The following is a 15,203-nucleotide window of genomic DNA, read 5'->3' as shown; positions in this document are numbered from 1 at the left end:
GCCTGGTGGACTGGCGAGTGACCAACTTCAGAAATCATCCCAAAAAACATCCGGTTTTACCCAGCCTGGTTACTGGCGTTGCTGGGATTATTTTCCTTGTAGGATTTTACACTCTTGCCTCTAACCCGCGGCTATCGCAACAGTAGGAGGCCCTATCGCCTTTACCACTGCGCCATCAAGCCTGCATTTAATTATTTTGAACAAACCATTTATTTTGGTGCTTAATTTTAAAGTTCTAATGTATTTTTATACTTAATTATAAAAATTAAGTGTATTTTAGTACTTAATTGTATGGGCATGTTAAAAATATAGATTTTTTTTCTCCCATATATCGATATTTTTTAAAGGTTTAAAACTATATATATCGATATTTTTTAATATATCGATATATCCAATTATCGATACTTCTCTAGGTGGCCGACATCCCATGACAACTGAAGAAAAGAAGAAAAGTAGGCGAATTGTAAGCATAAGCATAGAGTAATTGTAAAAAAGTGTAATAAACAGTATTGTGAATAAGATTGTGTTAAAGAAATATTATATTTTGTTCATATTTATTTCGAAATGGCTTCAGCAAGCACCACATCCGCGCGATTTTTATTCGCTGATTCAAAGTCGCGTCTAGCTGATAGAGTGCAGGTGAATGTACGTAATATAACAGCTGTAGCAAGACAAGTTACCAGGGGATCGAAAAGTCAAGAAGTAAATACGTATTAAAATAATAAATGGTATTCTATTGTATATTACTTTAGATTCTAATGCATTCAGCACGTAATTTCGCCGCTCAAGAGGGGCTGATTGAAAATTCCGAGAACAACTTGAAGAAACTTCAACTTCTCTGTGCACACCTAAACGTTCAGCAAGATGTATTGCATAGAAGAGCAGTGCAGTTGGAAGAAGTTAAGGAACAGGTTCAAGCAATGCAGAGATGATTTCAACATGAGTGATAAATAGCTTGGGATAGACAAATGAAAACAAATATATGCAGCACTTTTTTATTTTAATTTGGAAATCAATTCATATTTACATCATAAAACTAAATGTAAAGACATTTCTAGTCCATTAAGATTTCTTCAATTGCATTATCAGTTTCTAGATGGGCTGGGGCCTGTAGGAAGAATAAAAGACATAGAACAGCTAGTTATTTAACATTTCAGTAGATGACCATCACCTGTTCTAAAAATTGCCTTAGCTCTGTTTCTAGATCGGGTTCGGGTTCTGGCATAGCAGGAGCTATTGGCACTCCCAGAGCTCTTCTAATAGCTGGAACTGGAGCGATAGCACCAGGTGCTGCTTTCTTTGAAAGTTCAGTGAGTCCATCAACACACTGCTCTGCAAGACTATTTTCATCTGGAGTGGGCCCAGGTACATTATGTAAAGAAGCTGGCAGAGCTTGAGAAAGTCTAAAATTAATAAAATTAATCTGTGATAATTAAATATAAACAGAAGATAGTACCTTTCATATTGAGTTTTCTGTAACTTTTCCAGCAACAGACGCATGTCGTTCAATTTCTGTTGCATTTCATGTCTTTCCTCAGCTTGTTTAATGTCATCCTCCATGCTATCCAAAAAGTTGACATCAATACCGAGGTCTAAAAAAAATTAAATTGTGGATAGTACCCACAATGTAAATGGAATATTCAACATACCTTGAAGAGACCTCAAATCATCTACATTTACTTTAACAGTGTCAGTGGGAGTGCTTTCCAAAACAGTCCTAACGGCTTCTTCCTCATCTAACATTATAGTATCATGAATTTATTTTACAGAAAAATATGGAAATACAAACCTTTAAGCCGTCGCCCTTCTTCGAGTGTTGACTTAGTCTTTGAGTGGTCACCACCTGACAATAAATCCAACAAGGAGTCGACCAGATGTTCTGCATAATCAGAACCTTTCACAAAATCCTTCAAAAACAATCACTTTAGCAAGACAAGAATACATTATTTTCACTACAAATCGGACCCTTATGTACAATCCGTGATATAAAATTTTTAATGTAAATAAACATAAAACCTAATAAATGAGATTTTCTTTCAACATATCTTTCCTTCTGTCAATTGCATATAAATGATAAATTAGAAATAGATAAATTATAGGTTATTAGAAATTTTACAGAAAAGATGCCAATATTGCTTTCACAAACCAAATTGATAAAAAACGTTTAGTACACAATACATGAGGATGACGTTAGCTGTTTGAACACAGAATTTCAAATTACAATTGATAATAGATTATAAACATCAGTACAGCAATAGTAACATTCACTCACCTGTATGCTTTCTGCATATTGTACAGCAGCATCACTGCCATAAGTCCGCAGTACCAAAGCAGATTCTTCCTTTGTCAGGTTTGCAAATGCTGAATCATGACTAGGAGCATAGGAACCAAATGCACCATAATATAATGGCTTAACTGGTCTGGCAGTGTTACGTCTATCTTCCCTAAACCCCTATTTTTATAATCACAAATGATTTTTTAGTTTTATTGTTGCTGTCAGAGTAACTAACTCACTTGTAAATGAGCAGAACCATCATTTAATCTTCCAACCAGAGATCCTAATGGAGCTACAGCTTTCCTTTTTCCAAAATTATTACCCACTAAAATAGACAGTTGTGCTGTTCCATCGCGTCGGGCTCTTAAATATCCCATTGATGGACCAAGTCCTCTAAGTTTAGCTCTGGCCAAACGGGCAGCAGCTTTTGCTTGTGCCAATATCTCTTCAGGAGTTGGTGGTTCTTTCGTCTCCCCTTTTATACCCTCATTTTCATCAGTGAGCTTTACACCTGCTGCTGCTCTCAGTTCAGGGGTAATCTCAAAACCTATTTCTTGATCTGTTAATTCAGGTGCTACCTATAAGTTAATTAGTTGGTAATACATAATGATATAGATTAATAGAGTGGCCTTATTACCTGTAATAAATATATTAGTTTATCTTGTTGGAGAATTTTCAAACCTGCCTGTAAAAGTTTTTTACTGGCTTTAAAATAAATAGTATCAACATGATTGTATTTCATTGCATTTTCACACATTAAATGAAAGTCCTCTATAAATTCCTAGAGAAAAATTATTTAAATATTTTTGGCTTAGTATATTAAAAAAATCTGACTTTCAATATTTTATATTGGTTATCCTCCACTTTTTGTCTCATGGTGCTAAAATCCATAGGCTTAGATATTATTTTTGAATATCCTGGAGCAATATTATCTGTGACAGGCCATGCAAAAAAATTCTGTGGATCTTTTTTCTCCAACTGTGTCAATAGATGATCTAGTGCTTTAGAAAGAGGAGTTCTTTCCTGGATCTTTTTAATAACACAGGTCCTCTGTTCACGGTGTGAATTTGGTGATCCTATTAAGGGATATACACCCAGAGATGTATCCATTTCAGAATAAGTTCCTAAAAGATTACTTTGTGACAAAAAGTTTATCATGGTGAAGTGTTAATTACCATCAACATTATCTTCCTCATCAATTTCTTCTTTTTTCCTTTTTTTATCTTTATGGTGATGTTTATGCCTTCTTTCCCTGTCTTTATTTTTATCCTTTTTCTTCTTTTTCTTTTTAGACTTCTTGTGATGTGCTCTATGCAACGCATAACTTGGATCATTGGGGTCTATAAATTGTTTGATCAAAAACAATATTAGATTATAATTTCACCTAATACCTAATACTAAACCATCCTCTCCAAGGATAGGTTGGACATATTCTTCCTCATGTTCTGGTGTATTATTAGACCCTACTTTTAATATAAGCTTTAATCCCGGTTTATCATCACGATCTTTCTTATGTTTCTTATGCTTTTTAGGGCATACATGTTCAGAAGTATTGGTTAATTCCATTTTAAGTTCAGTATAGCTTCTTATGTATAGTATATCTACTGTTGCTAGCTTATAAACAATATTTAAAATATATGTATATATACATATATGTACATATATATACACCTTTAGATAAAATATCTTTTCAGAATGCAGTATTAAGTAAACTGTTCATAAACACTGGTCTACGTAAACCATAGAAAAAAGCATAAACTATCCATAAACCATCAAACGAGAAAATCAGAATGACAACACAAGACGCTAAGCTTCTTTTTCATATTCTGGCGGTATACACTAGTTAGGGATGCAGAAAATATATCGATATAAAGTATATCGATATTTTCTGAAAAAAATTTAGATATTCCTTATATAGATATTTTAGAAAATAACGATATATCGTTTCCCATATTTTTAAAAATATGGATATATGGGAGAAAAAAATGTATCGATATTTTCAAGAAACATAAATTAAAATATCGGCCTAAAAATATTTTATATAAACAAAAATATCGATATATCGTTACATAGGCCATTTTTTGGAAAAAAAATATCGATATAATTATATACCGATGTTATTTTAAACCGAAATTTTTTTACCATACATAACCACAAAGTATTTTGAGTACATAACATAACCTAGTATTTTATTTTTGAATGCGTGATAAATGATATTTTTATATCCTTGGAAATCTGACTTAATTTCTTCTGTTTGAATGAATGTAACATGGCGAAGTTGAATCGTACACCAAAGCATATTAATCCAGATGGCTTGACATTTTCTGTATTTACTAAGCAAGAAGTGGAGAAGTTAGGCATATTTAGGATAGTAACCCCTATAACATTAGATGCTTTAGGACATCCAATAGTAGGTGGATTATATGATATTAGATTAGGCCCAAGTACAGATAAGAATGAACCTTGTGGGTCCTGTGGTGAAAACACTTTTTCATGTCCTGGACACTTTGCTTACATTGATTTAGGAGTCCCATGCATAAATCCAGTTTTTCACAAGGTGAAATATTAATTTTTTATTATTCATCAATTTTTTGAAAATGTTGTATTACTTCTATTTTAGGTGGTAGGTACAATATTAAAATATTCTTGCCTCACTTGCTTCAGACTCCAATTAAATGAAGAAAGTCGAACTAAAATACAATACATAAGAGAAACTGATTTTGAAAATTACCATAATGCTGTTGTACAGCGTATATTGGAAGAAGTAAAACAAAATAAGTTATGTTGTTTTTGTAAAAATTCAATGAGAAAAATCCAAGTTTTGAAAAACAAAATCCTTTTGGTATCTCGCAAATTAGACACTGATAAGAAAAGCAAGGATTCTGGAATTAATACCTTAGAATCTGAATATATCAATCCAGCTGATGCAAAAAGGTATTTACAAGAAATCTGGAAAAAAGAAGAGGAATTGATAAGAATTATTGTGCCTGTGTTAGATGATGTTGATTGTGATTTTCCCACAGACATATTCTTTTTCGAAGTATATATTATTAAGTTATAACACAACTGTCTCAATTAATAATTATTATCCATTTTTTAAGGTGATACCAGTACCTCCTCCAAATGTAAGACCTTTAAATTATTTACATGGCAGAGTATTGGAAAACCCACAAACTGGTGTATATAAAAATATAATTACTAATTCATTGGTTATGAATCAACTATTAAAAGTGATAAAGAAGAATGGTAAATATTGATGGTATACAAAAAATTAAAGTACTGAGATATTACTTATCTCTTTTCTTTTATTAGGTGATTTGGATGTGTTGAATTCAAAAGCAGCCAGAGAATATTTTGAAGCAGCTAAGGGCAATTCTGCCCTAGAAAAACTGAATAACTGTTGGGAAGAACTACAACTTGATGTAAATAATTTACTGTCAAGAGAATCAAGGAGACTTAAAGATGGATCTGGTCTTAAAGAGGTATTTCCTATAAGTACATTCTTAAGTGTCATTAAAGTATCAATATATTTTATAGATTATTGAGAAGAAACAAGGTGTTATCCGGCAAAATATGATGGGAAAACGTGTGAATTTTGCAGCCCGCTCTGTTATTACACCAGATCCTAATCTGGATGTTGATGAGGTTGGTATTCCAGAAGTATTTGCAAAGAAATTAACATACCCTGTACCAGTAACCCCATGGAATGTTCAACATTTGAGACAGGTATAGATTTTAAATATACTGTATATATTACTATTTAAATACTTTTCTATTGGCACAGTTAGTGAAAAATGGCCCCAATGTGTATCCCGGAGCAGTTTATGTGGAGATGGAAGATGGCAGTGTAAAGAAAATTAATCCTTCAAACAAAATACAGCAAGAGAGTTTACTCAAGGTAATAATCAGTGTATTAATACTTTTTTGTTAGAAAACAATTAACAATTCCATTTTTTATTGCTTGAATTACTTTATTTAAGTGCAAGTTTATTTATAATAAATTTTCTAATAATCTCAAGATAATGAAAAATAAAGTGAAATTTTACATTGGGTTGAATACTGCTGTAATCATTCACATACAACCTTTAGTTTTAAGTTATATGAAAAATGTATTTTTAAAATTGATTCATCACAAATCTTCAAAAAACTATAAATTTATAGGTAATTTAAAATAGATTTTCTTTTATTTCACCCCAAAGTGAATGTATTTTCTTTGAGAGTTTTATCTTCATCCATAGTTTTGGTACATTTTCCATATTTTACAATTTTCAAAATTTTGTATGTTATGCCAAATATGAAAATTTTACAATATGTTTCAAAACTGCAGCTACAAAATCACGGGTGGCGAAAAAACAATGAAACTATTCGAGTAACATCATAACGTCATTGATTTTTTGCAGATTTTACTGACACCTCATAACGAGCGTAAACCCGGATTCCAAGGGGTCAAAATTGTTCATCGGCATTTACAAAACGGTGACATCCTTTTACTAAACCGGCAGCCAACCTTGCACAAGCCGTCGATTATGGGTCACAAGGCACGGATCTTAAAGGGAGAGAAAACGTTGAGGCTGCACTACGCGAATTGTAAGGTAAGCCGTTGTTAAAACTCGCGTAAAACTGGATTTGTTAATAGTAAAAAGCAATTGTTTTGTGTAGGCTTATAACGCCGATTTCGATGGTGATGAAATGAATGCTCATTTTCCTCAAGACGAGGTGGCCAGAAGTGAAGGATACAATTTAGCAGAGGTAAACAGATTTTTCTAAATTTGCTTTCACCGTTTTGCTATAGGTTTCATTATGATCAGTACTCGTAACAAATAGATTATAGACATCTACCAACAGAACATCATATAATAATTAGTTGATTTTCTCTATTTTATTAAAAGTACTAGTGATGTTTCTCTCATAATAAAATAAAAGGACTAATCTAAAAATATGTTACCAAAACTTGTTTTTGCAGTATTTTCAATATCAGAAATGTTGACATGTGTTTGATACATAACATTAATTAAAATAATAAATCTCTGTATATTTAAAACATATTAAGATATATGCAAACTATCTCAAGAACTAACATTTTTTTTAAATTGCATTTAATTAATTCTGTTTTTCCATTAACTTTCAATAATTTACAAAATATTAATAAGTGTAAATTACTACGCCACTGAACATTATTAGAAAATATTGTAACTAAGATTATTTTCAAATCTGTAACAACTTTAGAGTATCAAAAATAAGTATACATGATCTTTCTTTACTTTTATGTTACAAACATAAGTATGTAATAATAAATGAAGTAATACGTGTTTGTATATTGAAACAGTAACGAATACAATTGGGTCATTTATTTTTTAAGATTTGGAAATGTATATTAAAGGAATATCTTTACAATCAATAAATTGATACAAGGTTAAAAGAATAAAGTACCATATAGTCACATATCTTATTGCATTTCTATTTAAACACCTTAATATTTATTAATGCTTTAAAATGTTTACGAATGTACGGTTAATAATTCATAATTTCTTCTATTTGTCATATGTGTTTTATCTATGCAAATTATGCAGTTAGTTTCATATTAACTCCTGCATATTTTCACTACTTCATTTATGTATTCATATAGTCCTTATCTTTTATCAAATTTACCACCTAAAATATATATTATCTAAACAATAAATACACCAGGTTGATTAAGAGAATAATTTCTTTACTTAAATTTTCAAATAAAATTACATTGTTCTTTGCTTATTTATTTTACTCTTCAATCTTGCCATTGCAAATGGCTCATTTAGTTTTTCTTTTAGGGCTATTATTTATCTAGTTTTCTACTGGAACTAACATTTTTATATACACGATAAAGCAACACATTAATTTGCTTTCTCTGCAAAAAATGTAAAATATAACTTTACGTGACCATACTATTCTTAATAGGTTTTTTATCCAAACTTGTCGATTTAAGTACAACAAAAAGGACGAATAATCTACCGTATAAGAGTTAGAGCCGGCAGCGCGTTGGCTAGAGCCTAAAATAATTGTTTAATTTTTTTTATTTACTGTCGCGTTATTTATCGACTTTAAACACTAACTTAGTTTTGACGAACACAATTATTTATTTTATTTTATAAATTTTAAAAAACCTCTAGCCGCAGCGAAGTTCAATCCTAGGACGTCGGCGAGCTGAGCTCTTAGCCTACAAGGCTACCTGCAGGGTTTGTTTATATATTTTATGTCATTGTTCTAACGGTTATTCCTGGTTTCTTGATTTGGGTGTTTTTCATTTTATTGGATTATATTTATTTGTAGCTCATATTATACAAAAGTATTAGACCTAAAAATTCTTCCTCCGTATAAGCTTTATAGCCAAATTTCAAGCCTCTTCTGCTGGTGCTCCTGCTTTTTTTCAAAAAGAGAAGCAAAATTTTCGTTAAGCCGTTTATATAGATATTCTGAATTGATTTTTTTTTTAAATTTTGGGATTATGTGTTTATAATCTGGGTAGGATCTTCAGTATAAAGAAATCTACAAATAAGGTTCATTGAATTTCGAAATATGCTGTATTGAAAGCTCTAAGTGAGCGAGCGTTGAAGCAAAATTGACGAAGTAGTACTTGCCGCACTCGTCATATTCGCCAGACATTGTTACGATAATCAAACGACTATCGCTTGCTCTAATCACTTGATCCTAACTTAACTAAACAGCACGTCACACAGACATAAAAATGTCATTTTTCCGTACCCGGGGGTAGAACAAAAAGTGGCCAAAGATCAAAGCGGGGGAAGCAAAATCGTATTCTTATTATATTTAGAATCATGAGTCAGAAACTAAAATATTATACAGGTTGCCCAACAATATCTAGTACCAAAAGATGGAACTCCTCTGAGTGGTCTGATTCAGGATCATATGATTGCTGGCGTACGCTTGTCTATCAGAGGCAGATTCTTTAGAAGGTATTGCGCTTCGCGATTCATACAGCTGATCTTGGTACTGATAATTATTCTTAACGATTTTAAGATCGGACTACCAACAACTGGTATTTCAAGCTTTATCGCATAAAATGGACGAAATCACGCTACTGCCTCCAGCCATACAGAAACCGGTAGCTTTGTGGTCGGGAAAACAGATTTTGTCCACGGTGATCATCAACATCATTCCCAAAGGTAAAGCCTTGATCAATTTAACGGCGTCGTCGAAAATTCCTGCTAAGGCCTGGCAGCAACAGCCCGCCAGGAAATGGAAAGCCGGCGGGACTCGATTCGAAAATTCCAACAACATGACCGAAGCCGAGGTTGTTATAAGAAACGGGGAATTGCTGAACGGGATATTGGACAAGACTCATTACGGAGCTACGCCTTACGGTTTGGTGCACTGCGTCTACGAACTCTACGGTGGCAAGTGCGCCATTAGGCTTCTCAGTTCACTGGCGAAACTATTTACTAGGTACTTCTGTATAATTTTCATATTATTTAATCTAATATTTCTTTGTATATTTTAGCTTCCTACAACAGGAAGGTTTTACCCTGGGAGTAGAGGATATTCTAACCGTTACATCTGCAGACGCTGAACGTAAAAAGATTATCAAGGATTCTAGGAAAATAGGAAAGGAAGCTGTAACAAAAGCATTGGAAATTCCCATGGACACAAGCTTGGAGGAAGTTGTTGAAAAGCTAGAAGAACGGTGCGCTATAGATTCAAAATTTAGGCAGGTAAGGCGAAATTACTAAATTAGCGCATCTAATATACAAGAGTTGTTCATAGTCCCATAAAAAAAGGATAGATAAAACTATTTCTCAGGGTCTATTTCAGAGATTACTTTAAAGACTACTTTATTGTCGATAAGTGTACAAACATTTAAATTTCCTCAAGTAAAGTAAGCCTCTTGTAAATACACTTCTGGTAACGTTTCTGCTAAAACTGGAAGGTAACGGGTAGAACTACCTTTCGACAGTGTTTTGAAGCACTTTTTTGCTTTTTTGAAATTATAATATTATTCCATTTTTAAAAAGTGTACTCTTTTTTACTCTCCTATTTATTGTAGATTGTGGATCGGTCATACAAAACGTCCCTCGATTCCTACACGAACGCGATCAACAAGTGCTGTTTACCAGCCGGGCTGATCTGTAAATTCCCGAAAAATAATCTGCAATTGATGGTGCAATCCGGAGCTAAAGGTTCTACGGTCAACACCATGCAGATTTCATGCCTTTTAGGACAAATTGAATTGGAAGGCAAGCGACCGCCGATTATGATATCAGGTAAAGTTTTACATAATTTTTATTCAGTTCCTGTCCATTATTTTGTCAGTTTTGTGATTTTAGTTTATGTTTATGTAACTTAAAATAATTTTCACTAGCCAGATAGATTTCCAACTTAAAATTTATTTAAAAATGGAAACCTAAAAATATTGACGGTTCTGAAAATAAAATAAACGAAGCTATCGGGGAAACCTAAAGCTGATATATAGTATTTTTTCTATTGATCTAAAACCAAATTTCAATTTCTAACGCATGAAGAAGAATAAACCTATAAAACATTCCAATTTGTAATTTACCATTATGAAATCTTTCAAACTTTGTTTTTAAAGGAATTTCTTTCAATAATAACATTTAAAATAAGATTTTAGTCAAATCGATCGATAACTTTTTAATTTGCAGGACTTCAGAATAGTTTCGAAATAATTGCGTTAACAGTTTCAGCCCTTTTGTCCAGGAAGTTTGTCACCTACAGATCAACTTACGGTTCCTGGCTATCAATCGTTTCTCTATTTCGGTTATTCGCGCTTTATTAATGTTTTCATCGGTTATGTCCGATTTATTCATAATTGAAGATAACATGGAGATGGTGTTCCTCATTAAATACCTCAGCATCAATATAGTCAAATATTTCAACAGTTCTGAAAGTGTAGGTGTTATTAATAGGCTTAAATATTAATGAGAAATTTTCAGTAAAAATATAACTATTACGTCGTTAATATTTTTGATAAAATACGGAGAATAAAGGATATTAAATCAACTAATTCAATGCAAGCACCAGTAGTGACAGCTTTTCATTCTTTAATCACCTCTAGGTAAATCCCTACCCAGTTTCCCAGCGTTTGAGTTCGCCCCTAGAGCTGGCGGGTTTATCGATGGCAGATTCATGACCGGTATTCAACCACAAGAGTTTTTCTTCCACTGTATGGCAGGTAGAGAAGGGCTAATTGACACCGCAGTTAAAACTAGTAGAAGTGGATATTTGCAGAGGTAATTAAAAATGTATAATTAACGCCATTTTATGTAAATCAATTTGTTTCAGATGCCTCATCAAGCACCTCGAAGGACTTCATGTTGGATATGATTTAACGGTAATTAAGATTAATTAAATTATATAAATATATAATATACGTTATTTACAGGTTAGAAATAGCGATCAAAAAGTTATACAATATTTTTATGGTGAAGATGGAATGGATATATTCAAGGCCCAATTTCTGAATGAAAAACAACTTGGATTTTTAAGCGAGAACACTAAATGTATAGTTGATAAAGATGTACTGAAGCAGCTTAAGAGTGATGAAGATCAGGAGGTCGGTATTCCTCTGCCGTGTTGTTTGATAATCCGTAATATCTCCTTTTTCCATAGTCTGTTCGGCAATATCAAGAGAAGCTTCATGAGTGGATCGAGAATAATGGCCCGCCCTCGAAAACCGAAAGAAAGAGTCCTTTCCTACATTTCAGTCAGAGAATTGTAGAGAAAACGGGAAATGTTTCGAAAAATAAAATCATGAAATATTGGAAGAAAGCCGATGCTAGTCTGAAACAATCTCTGAAAAGTACCATTACCAGATGTCCAGATCCTATAAATTCCGTAAGTCGTTATATCCAGGTTTGCTGTATTTGCAAAACTAGATCACATAAATATTGTTGCAGGTTTTTCAACCAGACCATCATTTTGGCGCAGTCAATGAACGCCTAGAAGCTCTCATGGCCAAATATGGCGAGGGGAAGAGTAAGAAGGAGAAAAGGGAATTTGAAAACATGTTTAAACTGAAAGGCATGCAGAGTTTATGTGCTCCAGGAGAGCCAGTAGGTCTTATAGCTGCACAGGTAATTTTTTACATTCTATAGGATACATATTATATTTATCCTTCAGTCTCATGCTCTTCTGAAAGTTTGACAAAGACTAAATAATATAATAATCATATTAACCAACTAGTCACCGAATATATTGAATACAACATTTATAAAGGGTCATCACATGAATTATCTTAAACAAATATATAAACTGAAAATATAAACTTTTCCAATGGACATCCCATAGATTATTTAAAATAACGGATTTCAGTCAGTCGGTGAACCATCAACCCAGATGACACTGAACACCTTTCATTTCGCTGGTAGAGGTGAAATGAACGTGACACTGGGTATACCGCGTCTAAGAGAAATCCTGATGATGGCCTCTAAAAACATAAAAACTCCATCGATGGAAATTCCATTTAAAGACGTGCCGGGTCTAGAAGAACGAGCGCTGCAATTGAAGAAACGTCTTACCAGGGTCGTCGTAGCGGACGTTTTGGAGAAGATCGACGTATCAGTGAAGCTAGCACTGTTGCCGCTGAGGTATGATCTTCATTTTAGCCTACATTTAATTGTAATCAGAAACATGTCGTTTGCTTTTGTTTTAGACAACACTGTTATACACTGAAGTTTTACTTTTTGCCTGATGAATGTTATAAGCAGGAATATCTGACAAGCACCAAATCAATTCTCAGTCATATGAGGAAGAGGTTCTTCAAAGAGATGTTTATGGCAATTGCAAAACAGTCCAAAATAAAATCCAATTTGTGAGTACCAATTATTATGTGTCATTGGATTATAGAATATATTTAGTAATCATCAACTATAAATAGTGATTAGTCATATCAATTCAAACCAAAAATGTTATGATTTTTTTATTCAGGCTGAAAATAATGAAATTTTACTTCAAGGATGAAAAAATAGATATGCAACTTATCCAAAAGTTATGATGTTTTAACATGGATACTATAAACAACAATGAATCACATTAAAATAAATATAGCTCTTTAGTATTGTCAAGAAACATGTCACTTGTTTCAGTCACTACGACATCATTCAGAAGATTATAAATTTATACTTTAGTTAAAATCCGACACCTTATCTAACACATCATGTATTGTTTTATTGACTAAAAATATAGCATTATCAACTTTATTTAAGGGTAACCACTGATGACGCAAAGAAAATTGGAGAGGGCGCTAAGAGAACAGAAGATAGTGAAGATGAAACTGAAGAAAAGCCACCAGCATCAAATACAAACAATGACAATGATAGTTCAGATGAAGAGGTAAGATGCCGAGATGTTGTTTGTTGTTGGATTAGCATTCTTCACGTAAATTTATCTAAATGTTTTGATTTTTTTTGAAGGTTGAAGATGATGAAGATGCAAAGCTAGCAAGAAAATACGATGAGCAACAAGAAAACCAAGAACCAGAAGAGGGTGAAGAGCAAATGGACGTGGAAAGCGGTGAGTTGGTAATTTAAAATATCGTGCTGTTTGATAATGACGCAAATTGAATTAAAAAGATGAAGAAGATGACACCAACGACCTCGAGAATTCAAAAGCAAGCCAGCAAAATAATGTTGATGAAACAGTATTGGACAACTACACTTTTGCTAATTCTTATAAAGAAGACAGGAAAAATTATTTCTGCGAGTTAGTCTTCAGTCTTCCATTGAACTATAAGAAATTGGATTTAACCGCCATTCTTAGAGATGTTGCCGGTAAAAGTATCATCTGGGAAACTAGCAATATTAAAAGAGCCATAACATATATGAAGGACCAAGAATTCACTCTGAGAACTGACGGAATTAATATAGTGGAGATGTTCAAATATCAGGATCTTTTAGATCTAAACAGGTAAGAGTATAATAAAATTAATTTTAATTAAATCAACTTCGTTTAATTATTACCATTTGAATATAAAAAATCATGTTTCCTCAAAATAATTTGCATTAACTTGTTGCCAGCATCTAAATGTAATAAACATGCTGAATGAGTATTACCATAATATCATAGTAGTAGCACAGAAAGGCCTAATGCAATTCGAATTTGATCACGAACAACATTTTAGATTATACTGCAATGATATTCACAAAGTGGCGCAAACTTACGGTATCGAAGCGGCTTCCAAAATCATAGTTAAGGAAGTAAAGGATGTCTTCAATGTGTACGGTATCAAAGTGGATCCGAGACATTTATCTCTAATAGCGGACTACATGACGTTTAATGGAATCTTTGAACCGTTGAGTAGAAAAGGTATGGAGAACAGCACGTCACCCTTACAGCAAATGTCCTTCGAAGCCTCCTTGGGATTCCTGAAAGCCGCCACAATCAAAGGTATTTTAAGGAAGATATTAATGAGAATTCTTCGTGATAACACCGATTTCATTTCAGCCAAGACAGACGAACTAACGAATCCATCCAGTTGTTTGATGTTGGGTAAACCTTGTAACACTGGAACAGGAGCGTTTAGCCTACTTCAGAAAACACCTTCCCTTACAGTTTAATTTTTCTTATAGGTAATATATGAATATGTATATATTTGGACACAATATACGATAAATACCTTCGCAATTTTAAGTTATTTGTTGATAATAGCCTTGACTTACTTTCTTTAAATTTGTTTATCTATATATTAATCAGCTTAGCGAAAATTTTGAATCCCGAGGAAAGCTGGAACAACGAGAAATTTGGCACGGTTAAAGTTCATACAGAGGAAGAAATTTGGGTCTAATATTTTATCTAATAATATGGACTACAAATAAATATACTCCAACTGAACTAAACACGCCCAAATCAAGCAACCAGGAATACCCGTCACATCGGTGACACTAAATATATAAACAAACCTTGCTAAGAGTTTAGCTCG

The 15,203-nt window shown here is 33.0% G+C and overlaps 3 protein-coding genes across 3 annotated transcripts; 2 read left to right on the top strand and 1 right to left on the bottom strand.

Moving 5' to 3' along the window:
* Positions 1-426: 426 nt before the first annotated feature.
* BORCS7 (BLOC-1 related complex subunit 7) lies at positions 427-2,040 on the top strand. Its single transcript, XM_076398094.1, has 2 exons — positions 427-702; positions 753-2,040. The coding sequence occupies exons 1-2, from the start codon at positions 565-567 to the stop codon at positions 930-932; spliced, it is 318 nt and encodes a 105-aa protein (XP_076254209.1). The 5' UTR covers positions 427-564; the 3' UTR covers positions 933-2,040.
* On the bottom strand, positions 982-4,075 carry Brd7-9 (Bromodomain containing 7/9). Its single transcript, XM_076398093.1, has 11 exons — positions 3,667-4,075; positions 3,451-3,615; positions 3,110-3,399; positions 2,913-3,056; positions 2,515-2,853; positions 2,273-2,452; positions 1,790-1,907; positions 1,650-1,736; positions 1,457-1,592; positions 1,172-1,403; positions 982-1,108 (listed from the first exon to the last, which is right to left on the bottom strand). Exons 1-11 carry the CDS (start codon positions 3,839-3,841, stop codon positions 1,055-1,057), a joined length of 1,920 nt encoding a protein of 639 aa, XP_076254208.1. The 5' UTR covers positions 3,842-4,075; the 3' UTR covers positions 982-1,054.
* Positions 4,076-4,423: 348 nt separating this feature from the next.
* On the top strand, positions 4,424-14,908 carry RpI1 (RNA polymerase I subunit RpI1). The gene is made up of 24 exons (XM_076400048.1): positions 4,424-4,832; positions 4,896-5,315; positions 5,377-5,521; positions 5,588-5,757; positions 5,813-6,001; positions 6,060-6,173; positions 6,676-6,867; positions 6,935-7,024; positions 9,116-9,225; positions 9,290-9,715; positions 9,771-9,981; positions 10,314-10,530; positions 11,343-11,517; positions 11,570-11,618; positions 11,670-11,840; positions 11,897-12,121; positions 12,184-12,360; positions 12,599-12,873; positions 12,939-13,097; positions 13,492-13,618; positions 13,699-13,798; positions 13,858-14,191; positions 14,406-14,671; positions 14,729-14,908. Exons 1-24 carry the CDS (start codon positions 4,545-4,547, stop codon positions 14,839-14,841), a joined length of 4,743 nt encoding a protein of 1,580 aa, XP_076256163.1. The 5' UTR covers positions 4,424-4,544; the 3' UTR covers positions 14,842-14,908.
* The last annotated feature ends 295 nt before the right edge of the window (positions 14,909-15,203 follow it).

This window comes from Rhynchophorus ferrugineus, unplaced genomic scaffold (assembly GCF_030347505.1).
Source record: "Rhynchophorus ferrugineus isolate W39M unplaced genomic scaffold, kcgeb_rfMv2 rfM3, whole genome shotgun sequence".
Lineage (NCBI taxonomy): Eukaryota > Metazoa > Arthropoda > Insecta > Coleoptera > Curculionidae > Rhynchophorus > Rhynchophorus ferrugineus.
The sequence above is the reverse complement of the archived record's forward strand: the minus strand, read 5'-3'. Positions and strand labels throughout refer to the sequence as shown.